The sequence below is a fragment of the Artibeus jamaicensis genome, unplaced genomic scaffold (assembly GCF_021234435.1).
Source record: "Artibeus jamaicensis isolate MK-2021 breed Jamaican fruit bat unplaced genomic scaffold, CSHL_Jam_final scaffold_537, whole genome shotgun sequence".
Lineage (NCBI taxonomy): Eukaryota > Metazoa > Chordata > Mammalia > Chiroptera > Phyllostomidae > Artibeus > Artibeus jamaicensis.
In genome coordinates, this window is record NW_026522047.1 from 43,505,819 (window position 1) to 43,524,533 (window position 18,715).

The following is an 18,715-nucleotide window of genomic DNA, read 5'->3' on the forward strand; positions in this document are numbered from 1 at the left end:
TCCCACCCTCTCCTCCAGTCCTCTATCCGGGGCGATTAGTTCCAGAATGTCTGCCCTTGAATTCTACCACTCCTTACTGAAACTTATTTATCAGCAGCAGCTATCTGAACTAAATACCACCTTCTATGAACAGATCAAGGAGAGGCTGTTCCAGCTGAAGTGGAGGAGAGGCACCACAGTCAAATAGTCCCCAAAGTAGATGGGACTAGACTCCCTCTGCAGGAGTCACGGCCCCCACACCTTCCTGGGCTCGCTGGGGTTGGACCAAGGGCGTCTCACCCTGCAGGAGGATACTGGTTTCCGACTCCGTGTCTGGGACCTGGTCGCTGAGGTCTGCAGCCGGGATCTCCTCTCGCTGCACACCCTCTGTGGGTCAAAGGGGAGACACCATGGCACCAGCCTCCTTTTGCCACACCCTGCATCGCCACCCAGGACTTGCCCCCTCTCCTGCTCACGTTGGCCTTTTTCTGCTGGTTCCAGTGTGCGAACGGCCACAGTTTTGTTCACTCTGATTCCTTCCGGCTGGACGGTGTTGACAGAAGGGGGAGCCCGGGGAATAAAAGGACAGACAGACAGACAGCTGGTCAGCAGGGCACTGTTCTGGGGATGACCGTGGCATACACATGACAGCATCTGCCAGTCTTAGCTATGTGGCTGGGAGCCAGTGATGTAATCTCTCAGAACCTCAGCTTCCTTTCTTACAAGAAGGAGGCAATACAAACATCTACCACATACTGTTTGTTGTACGATTTAATAATGAAATTATAAATTAATTATGATAAAATAACAAAGCCTTTGGAAATCTTCCTATATGCTTAGAAGCTTTCTCTATTTAGGTTAACTCATTTAATCTTAACAACAATGCATTGGGCTGAGTACCACTATTATTACTCCCATTTTAAAGATGGGGAAACTGGAGACAGAGTGGGGAGGCAACTTGCCCAGAGTCACACACCTAATGGAACGGAACTGGGGTCTGAACCTGGTAGTCTGGCTCCAGAGTCTGTTTTCAACCCAGTGCCTCTCAATGGGTTAAAAAAGATAAAAATAAATTTAAAAAAATGAAATTAAATTTAAAAATAAAATACAATAATTAATGAAATAATAGAAAATAAAAAGTACATACATAAAAACTAAATTAAAATTTTAAAATGAATTTTTAAAACAAATGATTAAAATAAATAAAAAATAATAAAAGAAAATGTAAAATAAAATAAATGATTGTGCATAAGGATTTAGCACAGTGTTGGGGGTTACCTTAATTAGTATCACAGACCCAACTCAAACTTTCATTATGTCTTCAGGCAAACCTTTATTGTGGATAGCGGATGTTTTTTCTTTCTTAGAATCCATTCTCCTTTCACCTGGTAGTAATGCCCAGGTTTCCCTTTGCAGACTAAATATCCTCCCAGGGCATGCGGGTAAATATTTAGCATTCAGCTCCCCAGGAAGATAAAAATCCTGATTTGTAGTGTGGCCGATTTCCCTGGTGTAAATATCCCCACTGTGATGGATTCAAGGTACTAGTGCCAGTGAGTACAGAAGCGGAAAGAGCTGGCCACGCAGGTTCTGGCACTACTGGGTTTTCTCTCCCACCGGAGCCCACACGGGGCCATATTGGGGCCCACCGCAAAAAAAAAAAAAAAATCGTAGGTCTCTAAATATATACTTGAATTTTTATGGTAATATTATTCCAGAACATCAACATAATTGGAAAAAAATGTGAGTTTGTGTCCCTTAAAGCCAGGAAAGAAAAATGACAACAAATTCTGGTTTGGGTACGAATAAAACACCTCAACATAAAATCACATAAAATCACACTGTCAGTGTTCACACATTTACTTTTCAATGATTCAAGGTTTTCTTCAACTAGTTTAACAATTTGGGAAAAAACCCGCAGGCACCCGTGGGAGGGGCCCTGGCTTTTCCTCTCCAGGCTCCGTACGACTTGGCCAGACACTGTCAGATCCTGCCTTTATTTAAAAATGTTGCTCTTTTGTTCATCGCAGATACATTTGGCATTATTTTTGATTTGTTAAGCGATTGCATTAAAATATTAGTGATCTTGTGTGTGATCTCGTTTTGCTTTAAAATATCAATAAAAGACGAGAGAAGCCTTTTATTGATGATTCGATCTCTTATTATATTTGAAAGTGTGGGAAAGAGCAGAAACAGAACTGTTAATGTATATTTTAAGGCTAAAAATCACAGGTAAAAACAGAACTTTCCTGTGCTCTCGTATCATATATTATTGGTTTATAAATTTTGGTCGGTGAAATGTGTTTCCCCAAAAATGTTAAAGTCAAAACAAAACTCCTGTACTGAAATGTGTTACAAAATATTATATTTGATATGAAAACATATTTTAATAAAAAATATTGTTTATCTTTATTGCTGAGGTTTTGGGCACCCCTTTAAAATTCCATGCCTGAGCAGAAAGTCTCATGTGCCTCCCCCGATGGCAGCCCTTTCCAACTTCTCGGGTTCCTGACCTCCCTAAGGTGGATGTCGGACGTTATTAGCGTCTCAGAGTCTGGGGCTCCAAAACTGAGCTGATAGCGTGAGGAGAGCAGGAGACTTTCCTGAAGGACAAGAGGCGGCAGGTACCCCAAGGACTCACCACGACCTTCAGGGTCTTCTTGACACCGTCACTGATGAACAACCTGTAGACAGTCGCCTTGACCTCCACCTCCTGTAGGCCGATCTTCAGGGGCACAATGACGTAAGGCACAGCCACTGAGGACTTGGGAGGGATCGTCAGAGTCTGCAGGTGACGCCTCTTGGCAGTGGCCATGCTGCAGAAGGCTGGATTGTAGAGCAGTTCTACTCTCACCTGCCGGGCAGACAGGGTCGGGTCAGGGGCACGTGCCATGGCCTCCCCCTGCCACTGACCCCCACCCCCAAGCCTTCCTTCATGCCTCAGCTGCTGCAAGGACCCACCTGGAGTGTGTCTGTCTCCCGGTAGTTGTAGAGGACAGCTCGGATCTCCACCTGCTCGTTCCGCACCACAGAGTAGGGCAGCCGCAGGTCGATGAAGAAATCTTGTGCTACTATCACCTCATAGGGGTCAGCCACACAGATCCCTGCCCGGGGGGACAGAACCTGAGTGTCAGGGGCAGGGGGTGGGCCAGGTGGACAAGGTCCATATTCAGTTCCACGTTCTACCGCGCCGAGTCTCAGGGCCTGCCCCTGACCACGAGCCCAGCCTGTCTTTACAGAAACCCATAGAAAAACAGAGTTAATGGTGAGGGATTACAGGGGATGGTGGCTGCTGGGAGTGGCCATGATCTAGTGATGTCTCCGTCGTTTTACTCACAGACAGAGGTGGAGGAGGAAAGCAAGCCAGCCTAACTGAAGGGTCCGTACCTGTGCCCCCCCAAACGGTAACCCAAGCCCATGTGGTCACTGGGCACTTGACATGTGGCTAGCTCAAGTGGGAACTGGACTTCTGCTTTTATTTCATTTTAGTTAACTCAGATTTAAACTTCAAAGCCAGTGCTTATGAATATACTAAAAAACACTGAAATCACATACTTTTCAAGGGTGACTTTTGCGATATGTAAATTGTATCTCAATTAAAAAAATCACATTTGACTCAGTGATGGGAAAACTTTTTAAAGTATGTTTGGAGCAACTTAATTATGCCAATCTGCTTTTCAACTGCAAGTTTTATGAATCCTAAAATACGGATCATATTTCCAATGAAAATCTTGTATCCTAGTTGAGATGCACTCCAAGCATAAAGTGCAGTCCAGATTTTGAAGGCGTAGTACAAATAGAAGTAAAATAAAACATTAAAAATTCTGATATCTTAATAGGTCATTCTTACATATCAATGGGTTTATAATTGTAACATTATTAGTAGTATAATAGGTGTTTTGCAAACTTTTACAAAGTGTGGAAACGATGATACTTTGGATATATTTGGGTAAAATAAAATGTATTCCTGAAATCAATTTCACCCACCCCTTTCCCATGGGGCCCCCAGAAAACGTAGACCGGCACCCACTGCCCACACTCTGTCTTTGACGGGCAGCGCAAATCTGCACTGAGTGAAAGTAACCCTCAGCACAGTGGTTACTTGTGACCAGACCAAAGCCCAGCAGAGTGTTCGTACCAGCAAAATTTGCAAAAACACTATCACATGAAAAATAATGTTACACTACTAAATTCATTAAAATGTAATATTTTTTTTGCTCATTTTTCAATCACAAAAACTAAAACCAGAAGCTTGAACAAAATCCTTGTTTCCCAACCCTGCAGCAGTTCGGCCACTGCCCTAGGGGCATCTGCTATGGTCACCTACTATTTGTTCCGGCATCACTAAACTCCAGTTTCCTTTGGTGTCACTATGGTATATGAGAAAGCAGCTCCTTGGGCCATAAGGAGGAGGTTACCTCCAGGAAAACACAACATTTCGTTAAAAGCTGGCCGTCCACATCGCCTGAAGAATGCCAGTCTGCTTGTTCTCTCTTGTTAACAAAATAAAAAGGAGTTGAACAAGAATTGGAGAGGAGGTGAAGGCACCCTGGTACTGGACTGAGCTTTTCTCCTTTCATGAGATGAAAGGATGAGAAGAGAACTGAAAAAAAATGACTTCTGGCACATAATTTATGTCATTTCTAAGGCAGTGCAACAATTATTCTGTGTGATGCTGTAACAGTGAATACATGTCACTATATGTTTGTCCAAAGTCACAGAATGCGCAGTTCTGAGTACTAATCCTAACGTCAATATGGACTTCAGTTAATGACACTGTATCAATATTGGCCCATCGATTGTAACAAATGTACCACTCAAAATGCAAGGTGTTGAGAAAGGGGAGCCGAGGAAATGAGGCAACTCTATACTTATTGCTCAATTGTTTCTATAAACCTAAAACTGTTTTAAAAATCTGTTCAGGCCCTGGCCGTTGTGGCTCAGTTGCTTGGACATCCTGCAGACCAAAAGGTCACACGTGTTTGATTTCCCAGGAGGGCACATGCCGGGATTTTGGGTTTGGTCCCCAGACAGGGCGGGTGCAGGAGGCAACCGGTTGATGCTTCTCTCTTACATTGATAATTCTCTCCCTTTCTTTCTCCCTCCCTTCTTCTCTCTCTAGAATTAATAAAAGAAAAATAAATTTTAAAAAATCTTTTAAGGCCCTGGCCGGGTAGCTCAGTGAGTCAGAGCGTCGTCCGGAAGCGCCGAGGTTGCAGGGGCGACCCCTGGTCAGGGCGCTGTGTGCAGGGCACCGGTGAAAGCACACAGACGTGGGGCAACAAATCCCACAAATCTGTCTCCCTCTCTCTCCAAAAATAAAAAACGAAATAAAATAAAACAATCTGTTAATAAAAAAGGAATAACTTCTGATGCATGATTTGTGCTACTTAAGGAAGTATCTGTGCATTGTGGAAAGACATTTGCCATTTCATAGATAGGACACGTTTAACTCCAACAAGGGTGGCCCGGGCTCCCTGAACACTTACAATGTGCCGGGCACTAAGTTAAGGGCTTCACAAGAATTAGCTCCTAACAGTGCTCCCAACGATGCTTGGAGGAGGTGCTGTTTCTGTCAGGTCCATTTGAGGGGGGAGCCCAGAGAGGCCAAGGGACTTGATTAACGCCGTCCAGCGGCCCACGCCGAGGGTGTGGGGTCTCAGGCCGAAGGAAAACTGTGCGCCCATGTGTGTGAATGGTTTCATTTGAGATTGTCACTTGTTCAAGAAAAATTGCCAGAAAAATTTCAATCCCTTCCATTAAAAACAAAGAAGCAGATTTCGAAAATCTTAAAACCAGGAAATAAAATGAGAGTAAAGTATAATTCATTATATATTATAAGTAAACAGAACACTAACACAGAAAATTTTGGCTCCGGTACAAATAAATTATTGACACTTAATATAGTGAGTTTTAATACACCTACTTTCTAACGTTTCAATATTTCGTGACAAATTTAATAATCTAGGAAAAAATGAACCTTTGAACTATACCTGGAACATGCATGCGGGTCCCACATTTTTCCTCTCGCCTCTGACTTAAGTACGGCTCAGCCTGCTCTGGTCTCCACTTAAAATCCGGATATTTTGTTGTGAAATAGTATTTATCTTGATGACTAAGTTTTTCGGCCCCACCTACATTTTGCACTAAAAGGCAGCGCCTTGCTTCCCTCGCCCGGCTCCTGGCCCTGCTGGAAACCACCCGCATTTGGCCAGAGCCCCTCAGAGCCTCACTCCAGCTGTGGTGGCCAGGGACTGGACACCTGTTCCTTATGTTTCACAATATGACCGCCGATGTTTCAACCCCCCTTTTCACCCTGCTTCCTCCTTTTTCTTAATCACTTTGCCCACTATCATGTCCACATCACATCCTTATAAGTTGTTGGGGCTGCAAACCATTCTGTGCAATAACTACTGCCACGGCAGGCCCCTGCCACGGCGCACTCAACCAAGCCCGAGAGTGTGCCACGCCAAGAATGAACCCAATGTCTCAGTGACAACAAATGCATCGACCTTGGGGGTGTTGATGGGGGGAGGCTGTGCGTGGGGTGGGGGGAAGGGAGTATGTAGGAAATCTCTGTACTTTCTGCTCAGTTTTGCTGTGAAATTAAAACTGCTCTAAAAATAAAATCAATTTGAAAAATGAAAAGTGCTGACACTCACAGTCTAGATTCTGATGTACTCCTCCCCCACCTGGTAACCAGGGGGAGGCAGAGTGTCAGCCACCAAGAAGCAGAGGGTCTTTGGAATGGATGAGAAAAAGAAAATGCCCAGGGCCCTGGGCCCTGGCTTCTAAGAAGCCACCATCTCTCACCTTTCTTGTCAGATAAGCTCACAGCCTGAATCTCCCAGGTGGTGATGGAGTCTTTCAAAAACACCTTCATGATCTTCGTGGAGACCCTAGATGGGGGAGCAATGGGGGCATTAGGAGATGTGGTGAGGGGGCGAGCAGGTATGGAGGGGCCCCAGGACACAGGTTCAGGGGAGCGGGGGCGGGCACATGGAGGTGGTCCAACACTTGGTTTTCTGGGTTGGGTCATGGGGTTCCACTGTGATCCCAGAACAGAGAGGGAGTCGGAAGGCATGTAAATGAAAGAGTCTGGTCTTGGGTGTTGGTACAGGCTGGCCCGGGGTGGGTTGAAATGGGGGGTTTTCCAGCCTTACCCATTTTTCTCTGGCTCCTTTAATTCCTCGATGGTCCACAGCCAGCTCTCAGGGAACTGGCTTCGGGAAATGATATCTTCTTCTGGAATGATATCATCTTCCATATCACCTGCAAAGGTGGGGGACAATCTGGGTTTAGAACAGACCACATCCCCTGCTCTCCCCTTAGATACTCATCTCTACAGCCTTGGTGGGGAACCCTGGTGGGGTTCCTAGCAGTGAAACACACCCATGGCCACATGATGACTTGGGGCGGGGGCCCAGGCACATTTGCCTTTGAGGGCTTCTGCCTTCATAAAAAATATTAGAAGTCAGCCCTGGCTGGTGTGGCTCAGTGGATTGAGTGCTGGCCTTCGAACCGAAGGGTCACTAGTTTGATTCTCAGTCAAGGCACATGTCTGGGTTTCGGACCAGGTCCCCAGTAGGGGGCGTGTGAGAGGCAACCACCCACTGATGTGTTGTTGTCTCTCTTTCTCCTTCGCTTCCCCTCTCTCTAAAAATAAATTTAAAAAATAAATAAATAAATAAATAAAATCTTTAAAACATATACTAAAAGTCATATCTTACAACCGTGTTGGTATAAAAGGCAAAAATAATCCAGGCTGGTTATGTTCCTTTCCCAGGATTCCCAAAGAAATGAAAGCACTCGTGGAAGCTTCCAAAGGCATCTTGACCACAGGTGCTGTGCCTGCTGCATCTGCAGTCACATGGGTCCTGAGAGCAGCCACGTGAGCGGGGAGATTCCTGACTTGATGGAGACCCTGAGGAGGTGGTGGTCTCTCTAGCCAGTTGGACACCATCAACCAGCAAACAAAGCTGGGCTGGAAAAGGGTCTATCCCTGGCTGGGCTCTCCTCAGAAATGATGGACAGGTTTTAATTCGTCCATGGGTCTGTCTAAGCACAGGGTAGATGGGATTCCAGACAGGCCTAAGTTCACTTGTGCTCTGGAATAACTCGTCCAAGTGCCTTTGACTTGGGGGCACTAATGTGTAAGCAATCCTGTTTCACCTGCAATGGACTAAAAATAAATCCCTACACGCATGTAAGCCTCATCCCAGCAGGTCAGAGTTCTGTCTAGTTCCTCAGTAGCTGTACCTCCCCTCTGCAAAAGAAAGTCTCTGTCACCGGAGTAGAGCAGCATGCCTCGTTGTTATAATTTGCGATGAAATTGAAGGTAAAGGCCTTCACTCCTGTGTGTTGGGAATCTTTGTGTCTTTCAGGGGTGGAGGGATGAAGGGGGTGCTGGCTTTCCAGCTAAAAGAACGTAGAAATATTTGTCCACACTGGCAACAGCTGCATTTGAGAGATGGCTGCTAATTTCTAAGTCCTACCCCCCCAAAGTACAGATGTATACAAAAGTCACGTGTTAGCATATAAGACATCATCCATATCTGTTGTCTTAAAAGCTAAGATCTTCAAGGCTAAGTGAAAATTGATCTTTGGGCAAATCTCTCTCGACTTAAATTTTAAAAGTTAAAAAAAAAAACAACTTTTAGCTAAGAAGGAATGAAGAGGCACTTGGCAATGGAGACACGTGGCAGACACCACCCGCCTCCGGTGCTCAGGGTTCGCACCTGGGGCAGTGGGACGAATCAGTGTCCCGCGCCTCTGAGAGGAGGCTCCCAGAACGACGCCAAATCTCTTCTGTAACAGCTCTGCCAAAAATGTGCACCTGAATGTGTTCACGAAGAAACACCTCATGTGTGTCAAGGACGGGAAAGTCTCGGAAAGGCCGAGGAGCTGCTGGGGGCGGGGCGGACACAGCTCGGCCCTGCGACGCGGAGCCAGCCTCCCCCCAGAAGGACTAAGACCCGGGGGCAAACCTTCAGCGGCTCCGCGAGTCGCATGCTGGCGACAGACAGCTTTGCTGCCCGAATTCCGACTGTGGTGCTGCGGGTTCTAGGGGGACGGCTTTGCTTCCTGAGAACCCACACCCAACTGTTCCGAACTAGCCAGCAGTCCGGGGGGACGATTTCAAGCCTGCACAACAGTCTGTCTAAAGAGGGACAATGAGTTTTGCCTTAGTCTCCCTGGAGGGGTTTCCCAATCTTCCTCGGGGTTTAAGCAAAGGCTTTCTTTTCTTTCCCTTTCATCCTGTAACTGGCAACATAATTTCCCTCAGTTTCACAAGCCACTCACACTTGCTCTTGCTCTCGGAACCCCGCGTGATGGACTCCGCTTCCAGTCCCCCAGGGACAGGCACCCGCCCCCCTTCAGACAGGGCTCCCCGGCCGCCGCCCGGACTCACTCCTGGCCAGCACCAGGGCGCCTTGCCGCCTGAGCTGCGCCCGCAGCTGGGTGATGTAGTTGCAGCAGTCCACGAAGGCGTCCACGCAGGCCTTGCCCTGGAGGATGAACCGCGCCCGGCGCTGGCACGAGTACTTCATGAGGTTCTCACGCATGCCGTCCTCGCAGCACTTGCGCAGCTCCTTGCTCTGGTACTCGCCCGCTGCGAGAGCACACACAGGGTCACCCCCGCCGCGCCGCTGCGGGAGACCTTCCCCACACCCCTTCCTCCCTCTTTGCCGGGGTCTCAATGGACAAGGTGTAAGGGCGAGGGAGGTGGGCGAGGGAGGTGGATGAGGGCTCCCACCTTTGCCCATCTTCTTCTCCACGAGCTGCAAGGAGCGGCGGCGCCGGGTGGCTGGTTTGGGGCAGTGCACATCTAAGGGGCAGGGGCAGGGGGGATGGAACGAGATGGATTAAGTGCTGACTGCCTGTCCTTGGTTTCCTCCTCCCAGTAGCCAAGAGGTAGGAGCGTTATTGCTCCCATTTCAGATGAAGAAACTGAGGCTCGGAGAAGAAAGTGATTTGCTAGTTGGCGGCACTTGAACTCAGGGTCCTCTGATCCCATCTGGGGGTAGAAGTGCTGCCCCTCTCTGGATGTCCATTGGTCCAAGACTCACCTGACCTCTGCTCTGTCTCCAGGCCTTTGTTGGTCATGAAGGCCAGCCCTGCATCCGTAAAGACACCCGCATAGTTCTTTCCACTGCCCGGTGTACAGCCAATGTCTGCCTTCTCCACGGTGTCCCAGATCTGTGGGGTGGGGAACGGTCAAGGGCAGGCTGAGGCCAGGTAAGCAGTGCCTGCGCCAGCTCACCAACACACCCACCCAACCTCACCCGTGTCCTCATCCCAATCCCCAGACGCTCCACGGTGGACGATCCGGACTGCGCTGCTGCCGGATTCAGAGCTGGGCCCATTGCCATGACCATCCCCACCTCTGACCCACGTCCACCCACGTTCCTATCTGCAATTCAACGTCAACCCATCCCCACGTCTGTGTCCATCTTGACCTCTACACTCAATCCACCCCCCACCCCCACATCATCAGTTCTCCTCAGAGCCTTTCCACCTCCACCCAAAGCCATCTCTGTGCCTCTGCCCAACCTCAGCCACGTGGGGGCCTACCTTGCTCTGAGTCAGCTTGTTCTTCTTATTCAGCACGAACACGCCCTTGTCCACGGCGACCAGTCCTACTCGATCCCCCTGGTTACCCTCGATCTTGAGTGATATCTGTTGTCCAGGTAGATGCTGCTGCCGCCCCTCCTTCAGGGCGTTTTTCACCACCAGCTGTGAGGAGGGCAGAGAGGCAGAGGGAGAAGTCAGCCCAGGAGGCCCCGGCCTTGGTCGGTCAAGGACAGAGGAAGGTGGAGACAGAGAGAGAAGAAGGGACACGTGCAGAACCAATGACGGGCAGAGAATCAAGGAAAGAGAAAACTCCCTGCCTAGTGTGGCTCAGGGCATTGAGCACACACCTGCCAACCAAAGGGTCATCGGGTCGATTCCCAGTCAGGGCACACGCCTGGGTTGCAGGCCAGGTCCCCAGTAGGAGATTTGCAAGAGGCAACCACACACTGATGTTTCTCTCCCTCTCTTTCTCCTTCTCTTCCTCTCTTGCTAAAAATAAATTTTAAAAAAATCTAAAGAAAACAGAAAACTGGAAGCAAGAGAGCTACTGAGACTAAAACATGGAAGAAAACGAGATGGAAAAAAGAAGAGAGAGGCAGGATCTCTACAAACAGGGAGAGGAATGGCTTCTGAAGGATGGAGAGAGGCAGAGACAGAGAAAGCGGTGGCCAAGCGGGGCCCTCGGATGGGCACAGAGGGACTCAGTGACACTTACATGGCCCGCACACGAGTCCTTGACGTCCACCCACACGGAATCGGCCACCACTTCCCTCTGGCCGTTGTTGCCAATCAGCGTGTAATAGGCCACCAGGCGGAAGGAAGGAATGAAGTCTGGAGTGATGGTCAGAGGCAGCACTACCAGGTCCTGGCCGGCCTCTCGCTCCTGGCGTCCCACCTTCAACAGCCTCCCCTTGTTCATGATCTGGGGGGACAGGTTGGCATGACAACTGGGAAGGCAGGAGAGTGGAGGGGGCATCTGGGATGCTGGGAAAGTGAGGAGGAAGGGGACCTGGGGGTTCTATGAAGCCACGGACCAGGTAGGTATAGTATCTGATCTTGGCATCCAGGCCGGGGTCCATTCGCAGGTGAAAGTTGACATTGAGTGTGTCCCCTGGCTTGAGCTCCACGCGGGGCACAGAGAGGTGCAGGTAGTTGTTGGAGTTGCCCATGGTACTGTAGGGTAGGGCCTGCATTTTATTAGTGGCCTGTCGCTCCTCCGGGAGGTCCTTCTTCACTGTGCGCACCTGAGCAGGGAAAGAGGGAGCAATCGGGCAGACTGGAGATGCCTGTGTCCCGATGCCCAGGACCTGGGAATATGGTGCCTTACATGACAAGAGGATTTTACAGATGGGATTGAGTTAAGGATCTGGACATGGGGAGACTATCTGAGTTTCTCCAGGTGGGTCCAATGTCATCAGAAGGGTCCTTATAAGACATCTCTGCAGATGACAAGACGCCACTCTGCACACAAGAACCCCTCTATGCAAATGAAACATCTCTATGTGAATGGCAATACCCATTTATGCAAATGAAAGGACCCCACTGGGAACATGACAAGATCCCTCTGTACAAACATTAGGACCCCACCACATAGTTAAGTCCTCCGTTTCCCTGGCATGGGATCCGGAGGTTGGTGCAGACTCACTGTGATAGTCAGGGGCTGTGTGTTCTTCTGTGTGTTGATGATCAGCTTGGCCACACCATCATCCTGGGTTAGAGCTTGCCCCTGGGCAGAGTTCTGAGTTGCCACGGGGATGCGGCGGGCAGGGGAGCCATCGGGGTTCGTCACAAACACCTGTGGGTGCGGGGATAGTGGAGGGGGTTCAGCAAACCCAGCAGTGTGGCCAGTACTCAGGAGTGGGGGGAGGGTGACCCTGCCCTGGGTCTCACCATGAGGTCGAAGGGCATGGCAGGTTTGAAGAACCTAGGCGTCTTGGTGAAGTGGATCTGGTAGGGCGAGGTCACGATGGGGATCCCACTGCACTCTGCCTCCACCATGTCACTGCCTGAGGGGGCCAGCTGTGAGGGTGAGCTCCTGGGCTCCCCCTCGGGGCCAGGCCTCCCCCCTCAGATTGGACCCTGCCTTCATACTGGACCTCCCTCCTCGGGCTGGGCTTCCCCATCAGACTGACCCCACCTCCATTCTGGGCCGCCTCCCTCAGACAGGGCCCTACACCTTCACTGAAGGCCTCCTCCCTCTCACTGGGCCTCCTCCTGGGAGTCAGCCTGGGTTTTGTACCTCACACTGCACCCCACCTTCACCCTGGGCCTCCCCATTGGACTGGGACTCCTGCCTCAGTCCGGCCTTCCCCCTCGGACTGGACTGTGGGGTGGCACTGAGGCCTCACCTGAGTCCAGGATGACGGTGACAGACACGTACAATGACTTTCCCACTAGGGCATCCTCTCGGGATGGCTGCACCCCATCCAGCAGGACCTCTCGCTTCAGCTTAGCCTCCCCAGTGCCATCTGTAATCTGGAGTAAGAAATGAAGGCTCAGAGAGGGGAAGGGCCCAGCGGGGAGGGGGTCAGGAGAGGGAGAGGGTCAAAGAGGAGGAAGCTCAGGGGGCCTCTCGCAGGTACCACAACACGGGTGAGAGACTGGGACAGTGAAATCCTCTGGTCACCGTCCTGGACCCCAAAGATGACGAAGGCCGTTCCTTCCACATTCTTCCCATACAAGAACCTGTGCAGCGAGGGGGGTGTCAGATTCTCCCGCCCTGAGAAGCTGAGTCTCCCCCCAAATTCCACTGGCCATGGTGAGGACTCAGAGTCTCCAGCCACTCACCTCACCTTCCCCTGGCCCTTCCTCAGTCCTTCACCTGGTCTCTCACCTGGTCTCTCACCTGACCCCTGACCGGGTCCCCATCTGACCTCTTACCTGGCCAATATGGTGACTTCCAGGCCATTGGGGTCATCGATGTAGTAGAATTTCTCTGCAGGCTCCACTTGGACCTCAAAACTGGGCAGCACTGGCAGGGAGAGAGGGCACTGGTGGGGGGACCCGGTGCTGAGCCCAGGGTTATGGGGGCCCATGCTCTGGCTTCCTCCTCCTCTTACCGTATTCCTTCACTTCAAACTCAGCGGAGAAGACCTGCTGAGGGGAATCTTCGTAGTGGGCTAGTATCTTCCACTGCCCCATGCTGTGGGGAAGGCAGGTGAGTGATCTGGCCACAACCGGTAGCCCCCCTACCCCTTATTCGGGGATGGGGGAGCCCCAACCCCCCTCCAGGATGGCCTGGCGTACTTGACTAGCTCTGGGATGTTCCAAGTCTGAGACAAGATGCCTTGTCCTTGGTTTTGAGAAGAGAAGGAGTCCTGCTTGACAGTAATACCATCGGGGGTCTGTAGATAGAAAGTGGGGGAGGGGGGGCCTTTTCAGGGACCAGTCTTTGCCCCTTGGCTCTCCTGTGCCTCTCTGTCTGTGTCACATCTGCAGAAGCAGTGGTTAAGAACGTGGACCTGAGTCTGCCAGCATGGGCTCAAATCCCACTGTGTCACCTATAAGCTGTGTGACCTTGAGCAGGTTACTTAGCCTCTCGGAGATAAATATAGCCACTACATCGCTGGCTTGGGACATAGTTCATGTAATCAGGAGCCCATTATGATGAGTGTCCCCTGATTATTAAGAATCACTGGGGTTTTTTGTGCAGGATGCTGGGCTAAGCATTTGATTTGTCCTAAGCCATACATAATCACCTACATTCAACTTTTTGATCTACAAAAATAGCAAATTTCATGTGCACATATTCTTTCTTTCTTTTTTTAAACATTGGGAGACATTACATAAAAATCTGGGTTTCTGGCTTCTCTTGGCAGTTGGGACAAGTGGCTAACGTGCTCCCGTTGGCACAGGTAGCGTTTCCCCTCCTCGGTCCCTTCCCTTCCCTGCCTCCTCCCTTCCCGCCCATTTTTATTAAAGCCCCAGCACGGGCCAAGCACTTTGTGGGACTCAGGGAATAAGGCCGTGAACAAACGCATTAAGGACTCCTTCCCCTAGGGAATTTAGGTCCCACAGAGGCTGGTGGAGGGGACAATTAGTAAAGGAATAAGTCCAATTTATACGATGCCGGAAGAGTGGCAGGACGGGAGGAGAGTGGAGCGCATGTGGGAGTCGGGGGCAGGGTTATACAAGCTGCTCAGAGCGGCCTTGCTAGAGACTTGGGACACTGCTGACATTTAAGCAAAATTTCGAAGGAGATGAGGATCAAGTGGTGTGGCTCTTTGGAGGAACAGAGTATTCCGAGCAGAGGGAACAACCAGTACAAAGGCCCTGGGGCAGGTCCCTGTCTCCAATGTCAGAGGAACCGCCAGTAGGGCCGTGTGGCAGGAGCAGCCCAGTGAGTGAGGGGGAGAGAGGAAGTTGGCGAGGGGAGGGAGGGGATGGTGGCAGGTCATGCAGGGCCTTGTGGGCCACAGGAGGACTTGGGCTTTTTACCAGGAAGGAAGTGGAAGCCCTGGAAGGCTGTGGCAACGGACCTGACCCAGGCTCACAGGCGCCTCCTGGCTGCAGTAGGCGGGACAGACTACTGCATAGAATTATGTCATTATCGCACTCTTCCAATGAGAAAACTGAGCCTCCGGAAGGGGAGTGGTCTGGCCCGAGCCACCGGGACCAGGGGTCTATCTGGAGCTGGAAGCCAGGGTACAAGCTTTGCTTCACGCAATCTTCCTGGGTCCCTGCCCCTCTATAGACCTCCGTGCTTGTGCCTCTATATATTTCTTTGCTTTTGGGTTTCTGCTGCTGTGACTTTTCCAGCGTCTCTTTCTCTGTCTCAGATTCTCTGTCTCCCTGAATCTCTGGCCCAAGTGTGTCTGAGGCCCTGGCTGGCTCGTACCTCAATGCTGATGATAACCGTCCGGCCCACGGGCAGCAGCTTGTGGTCAACAGTGAAGATTCGATAGAGGACTAGGAGGTGGTGTGAGAGACAGGGACAGCTCAGTGAGGCTCTTCGCCCCACCCCCTCCAATGACCCAGGCCTGGCCATTAAGCCACCCACCAGCCCCTTACCTGTGGAGCCTGGGGTGTAGATGGTCTTGTCTGTCTGGATAAAGAGGTACCCGCTATGCAGGCTGACTAGCACCACCTTTTCCATTGGAACTTTACCATTATCGAAGGCCGCCTGGACAATCACAAACCTGTTCCCCTTCTTTGCTCGTAACTCCTTGTTGGCTGGGATCTAGGCATGGACCAGGGCAGCAGGCATCAGCAGAGGTCTGTTCCAGGGCCCCTTGCCCACTGTCCAGTCTCTAGGCCTCTGGCTGGGTCCACCTCTACCCCTCCTCACCACAGAGCCTGCCCATCACTCTGGCCTCTCGGGTTTGCCCAGGTTTGGGGACCAGGCATACTCAGAGAGGGGGCATGGGCAGGAGAGAGGCTAGGGTTCAGGGAGAGGAGGAGGCTCAGACAGGAGAGGGGCTCTGAAGGAAGAGAGGGCTTAAAGAGGAAAGGACTCAGGAAGGAGAGATGGTCAGACTTGGAAGGGAAGGGGCTGAGTAGGGGGAGGGCTCAGAAGGGGCAGGGCCAATAAAAGATGGGGCCCAAATGGGGAGGAGACTCAAAGAGGGGAAGGGGCTGAGGAAGAGAAGGGGCTTATAAGCAGTGGGGCTCCAAAGGGGAGGAGATCCAGAGAGGGGCGGGGTGTCAGTAGGGCGGGGCTCCAGCGTGCACCCACCTTGATGGGGATGGTGCTCAGGTAACTGTTGGCTCTGTTCAGCAGGGTGTTGTCACTGAACAGCACCTGCTTCTTGGCTGGGAAGTCGTATACGGTGACTGTTACTTGAACGTCACCTGGTGGATCGTGGGCCTCCAGCACCACGGTCTCCTCATTCTCCAACTGGAGGACGTTGGGGGTAATCAAGGAGTACCTGCCGGAGAAGTGCAGGGGGTTATCCCAGGCACCTCGCTGGGGTCAGAGATCTGCCCCAGACCCTGGTCCTGTAGGGGATCCAGTGACTGGCAATGGCTCAAGGGCTGCAGGGCCCATCAGCCCCTGAACCTCAAAACCAGAGCCAGCAAGTCCCCCAACTCTCTAGAATTCCAAAAACTCAATTGGGGAACCCACAAATATACTCCTGAAGCCCTTATCTCTGAACTAAACCCGGTGTCTAAACGCCCAGAACCTCAGGCCCTACAGAGGATACAGGCCCAAATTCACATATACCAACCCTTTAAAGCTCGAATCTTGAACACCCAAGCCTCTACTGAAACCTCTAGCACCTCACGCCTGTAAGTGCAACCAATCCACCCTCACCCTACTGCCAGCCAACCCACACCACATCTCTACAAATGCCGAAACTGCAAGCTTCCAAATCCTGTGAAGCCCAAACCACCCCATCCACAGAATCACCAAACACCACATGCACCATAAACCCACAGACCCCCAGTGTTATAAACATTCAGCCCACTTTGCAACGTCTGAATTCCACAAACGGCCAACCGTACACTCTCAAAGTCACAGGCAGTAACTTTTATAGACATTTATTAACATTCTGACTCACTAACTCCTCCTCCACAGACACAGAAATGCACCTGAATTTTACAGGGACCTGAACCCACCATGAATGCCCTCCTCGGAAGTCCCTTTGTTTGGGGTGCAGTCGTGACTACTCACATGGGGTCCCCCAGGGCCAGGGGGAGACTGGTCAGCAGCAGGAGCAGCAGGCTGGGACCTGAAGCAGGCCCCATGGTACAGAGATAGTGGAGGGACAGAGGGACTGAGGGACAGAGGGACTGAGGGAGAGAAGGAGAGGCAGGGAGGAGTGAGCAAAGGCCTCTGGAGGCCTCCTTTTATCTGGCTCCCGCCTTTCCTACACTCAGCCCAGCCCTCTGCTCCCTGTGGCCTCTCCCCTCCCTGGGGCTGCCCCTGATTTCTCAATACCGTTTCCTAAGTTTTTCAGTTTCCTGGGCCAGCATTTGCTGGGGTAAGTAACCCCAGGACATGTTCTCCCTCAATAAGAACACAACTGCCCGCTGCACTGAGGGCCTCCCTCGTGGGCAAGGGCAGCCAGTGAACAGGGCCCTTTCCCTGTTACACCCTCTTTGTAGCAAAGGAACACTGAGGGCCAGAGACCCCCACCCCACCAACCTCAGGTATCTGGGCCTGGCCCCCAGGCCAGTTTTGTCCCTGAATCTACTAACCACCCCCTTCTATGAATCCATCTGTATGCTGTCAGTTAGAGTCCCACTTCCAGAGTCTCCCATGCTGGGGTAGGGATCGGGGACAGAGTTCAGCACAGACATTCCTAGCCCCTTGGAGTGTTAACTCAGACGGAGAAGAGCTCTGCTTCTTGGCAGATCAGACAAGGCTTCTTGGAGGAGGAGGCATTTCATGTGGGCTTTGAAGTATGCACAGGAGTTCACTGTCCAGGTGAGCGTATTTTTTAGGGCAACAGGAGCCTGGAGCTCCCTTGTTGGGTTGCCTGAATGGCTATGATGGTTGAAAAAGTCACCTTTGAGGAAAGTCCCCATTGTTAGTTTTTTTTTAAAGATTTTATTTATTTATCTTTAGAGGGGAAGGGAAGGAGAGAAGGAGAGAAACACCAATGTATGGTTGCCTCTCGTGCATCCCACGCTGGGAACTAGCCTGCAACCCAGGCCCGTGCCCTGACTGGGAGTGGAATGGCGATCCTTTGGTTCGCAGGCCCGCACTCAATCCACTGAGCTACACCAGCCAGGGCCCATTGTTAGTTTTTGTATCTGTCTGACATCAATATCCTTTTAGGATTTTATTATTAAAATCACATTTAATTTTTATGTAAGTAGGTATTATATTCATGTGATTTAACATCTAAAAGGTACAAATAGATATATAGGAAAAAGATAACTTTCCTCCTGGGCCTGTTACCCACCATCCAGGTCCCAAACATGATCATGTAATGAAATACCATGTTTTTATTGCCACAGATATTGCGCTCACAAATGCTCACACGTTCTGCACACATTTCTTCCTGGGCTCCCTGAGTCACACCCTGCCTCTTCAGAACGATTAAAGACTGTTGATTACCAGAGCCCCGAGAACTCCCTTGTTTTTAAAAGGACTTTCTCCCATTACAGTGTGTGACCGTCACTGGCTCCAACAGATTGTCCATCTGTTATGAGCCTGAGTTATGAGCCTGCCCCACTTTCCAGCTCGGACGCTTATTAGTGGTATCAAGCTCCA

The 18,715-nt window shown here is 50.7% G+C and overlaps 1 protein-coding gene across 1 annotated transcript in view; it reads right to left on the bottom strand.

Annotated features, from left to right (window-relative positions):
- Window positions 1-17,326, bottom strand: part of C3 (complement C3) — a 29,709-nt gene extending 12,383 nt beyond the window's left edge. Inside the window, exons 1-23 of the mRNA XM_053658344.1 lie at window positions 17,168-17,326; window positions 16,229-16,421; window positions 15,565-15,733; window positions 15,392-15,462; window positions 13,801-13,898; window positions 13,614-13,696; window positions 13,435-13,525; window positions 13,137-13,239; window positions 12,903-13,029; window positions 12,445-12,560; window positions 12,200-12,349; window positions 11,589-11,798; window positions 11,270-11,476; window positions 10,555-10,716; window positions 10,050-10,179; window positions 9,737-9,808; window positions 9,392-9,592; window positions 7,143-7,251; window positions 6,793-6,878; window positions 2,941-3,083; window positions 2,621-2,833; window positions 456-522; window positions 280-366 (exon numbers count right to left, since the gene is read on the bottom strand). Of these exons, the coding sequence (XP_053514319.1) occupies window positions 280-366; window positions 456-522; window positions 2,621-2,833; window positions 2,941-3,083; window positions 6,793-6,878; window positions 7,143-7,251; window positions 9,392-9,592; window positions 9,737-9,808; window positions 10,050-10,179; window positions 10,555-10,716; window positions 11,270-11,476; window positions 11,589-11,798; window positions 12,200-12,349; window positions 12,445-12,560; window positions 12,903-13,029; window positions 13,137-13,239; window positions 13,435-13,525; window positions 13,614-13,696; window positions 13,801-13,898; window positions 15,392-15,462; window positions 15,565-15,733; window positions 16,229-16,421; window positions 17,168-17,241 (2,962 nt within the window). The 5' untranslated portion in view covers window positions 17,242-17,326. The remainder of the gene's footprint in view (window positions 1-279; window positions 367-455; window positions 523-2,620; window positions 2,834-2,940; window positions 3,084-6,792; window positions 6,879-7,142; window positions 7,252-9,391; window positions 9,593-9,736; window positions 9,809-10,049; window positions 10,180-10,554; window positions 10,717-11,269; window positions 11,477-11,588; window positions 11,799-12,199; window positions 12,350-12,444; window positions 12,561-12,902; window positions 13,030-13,136; window positions 13,240-13,434; window positions 13,526-13,613; window positions 13,697-13,800; window positions 13,899-15,391; window positions 15,463-15,564; window positions 15,734-16,228; window positions 16,422-17,167) is intronic.
- Between the last annotated feature and the right edge of the window lie 1,389 nt (window positions 17,327-18,715).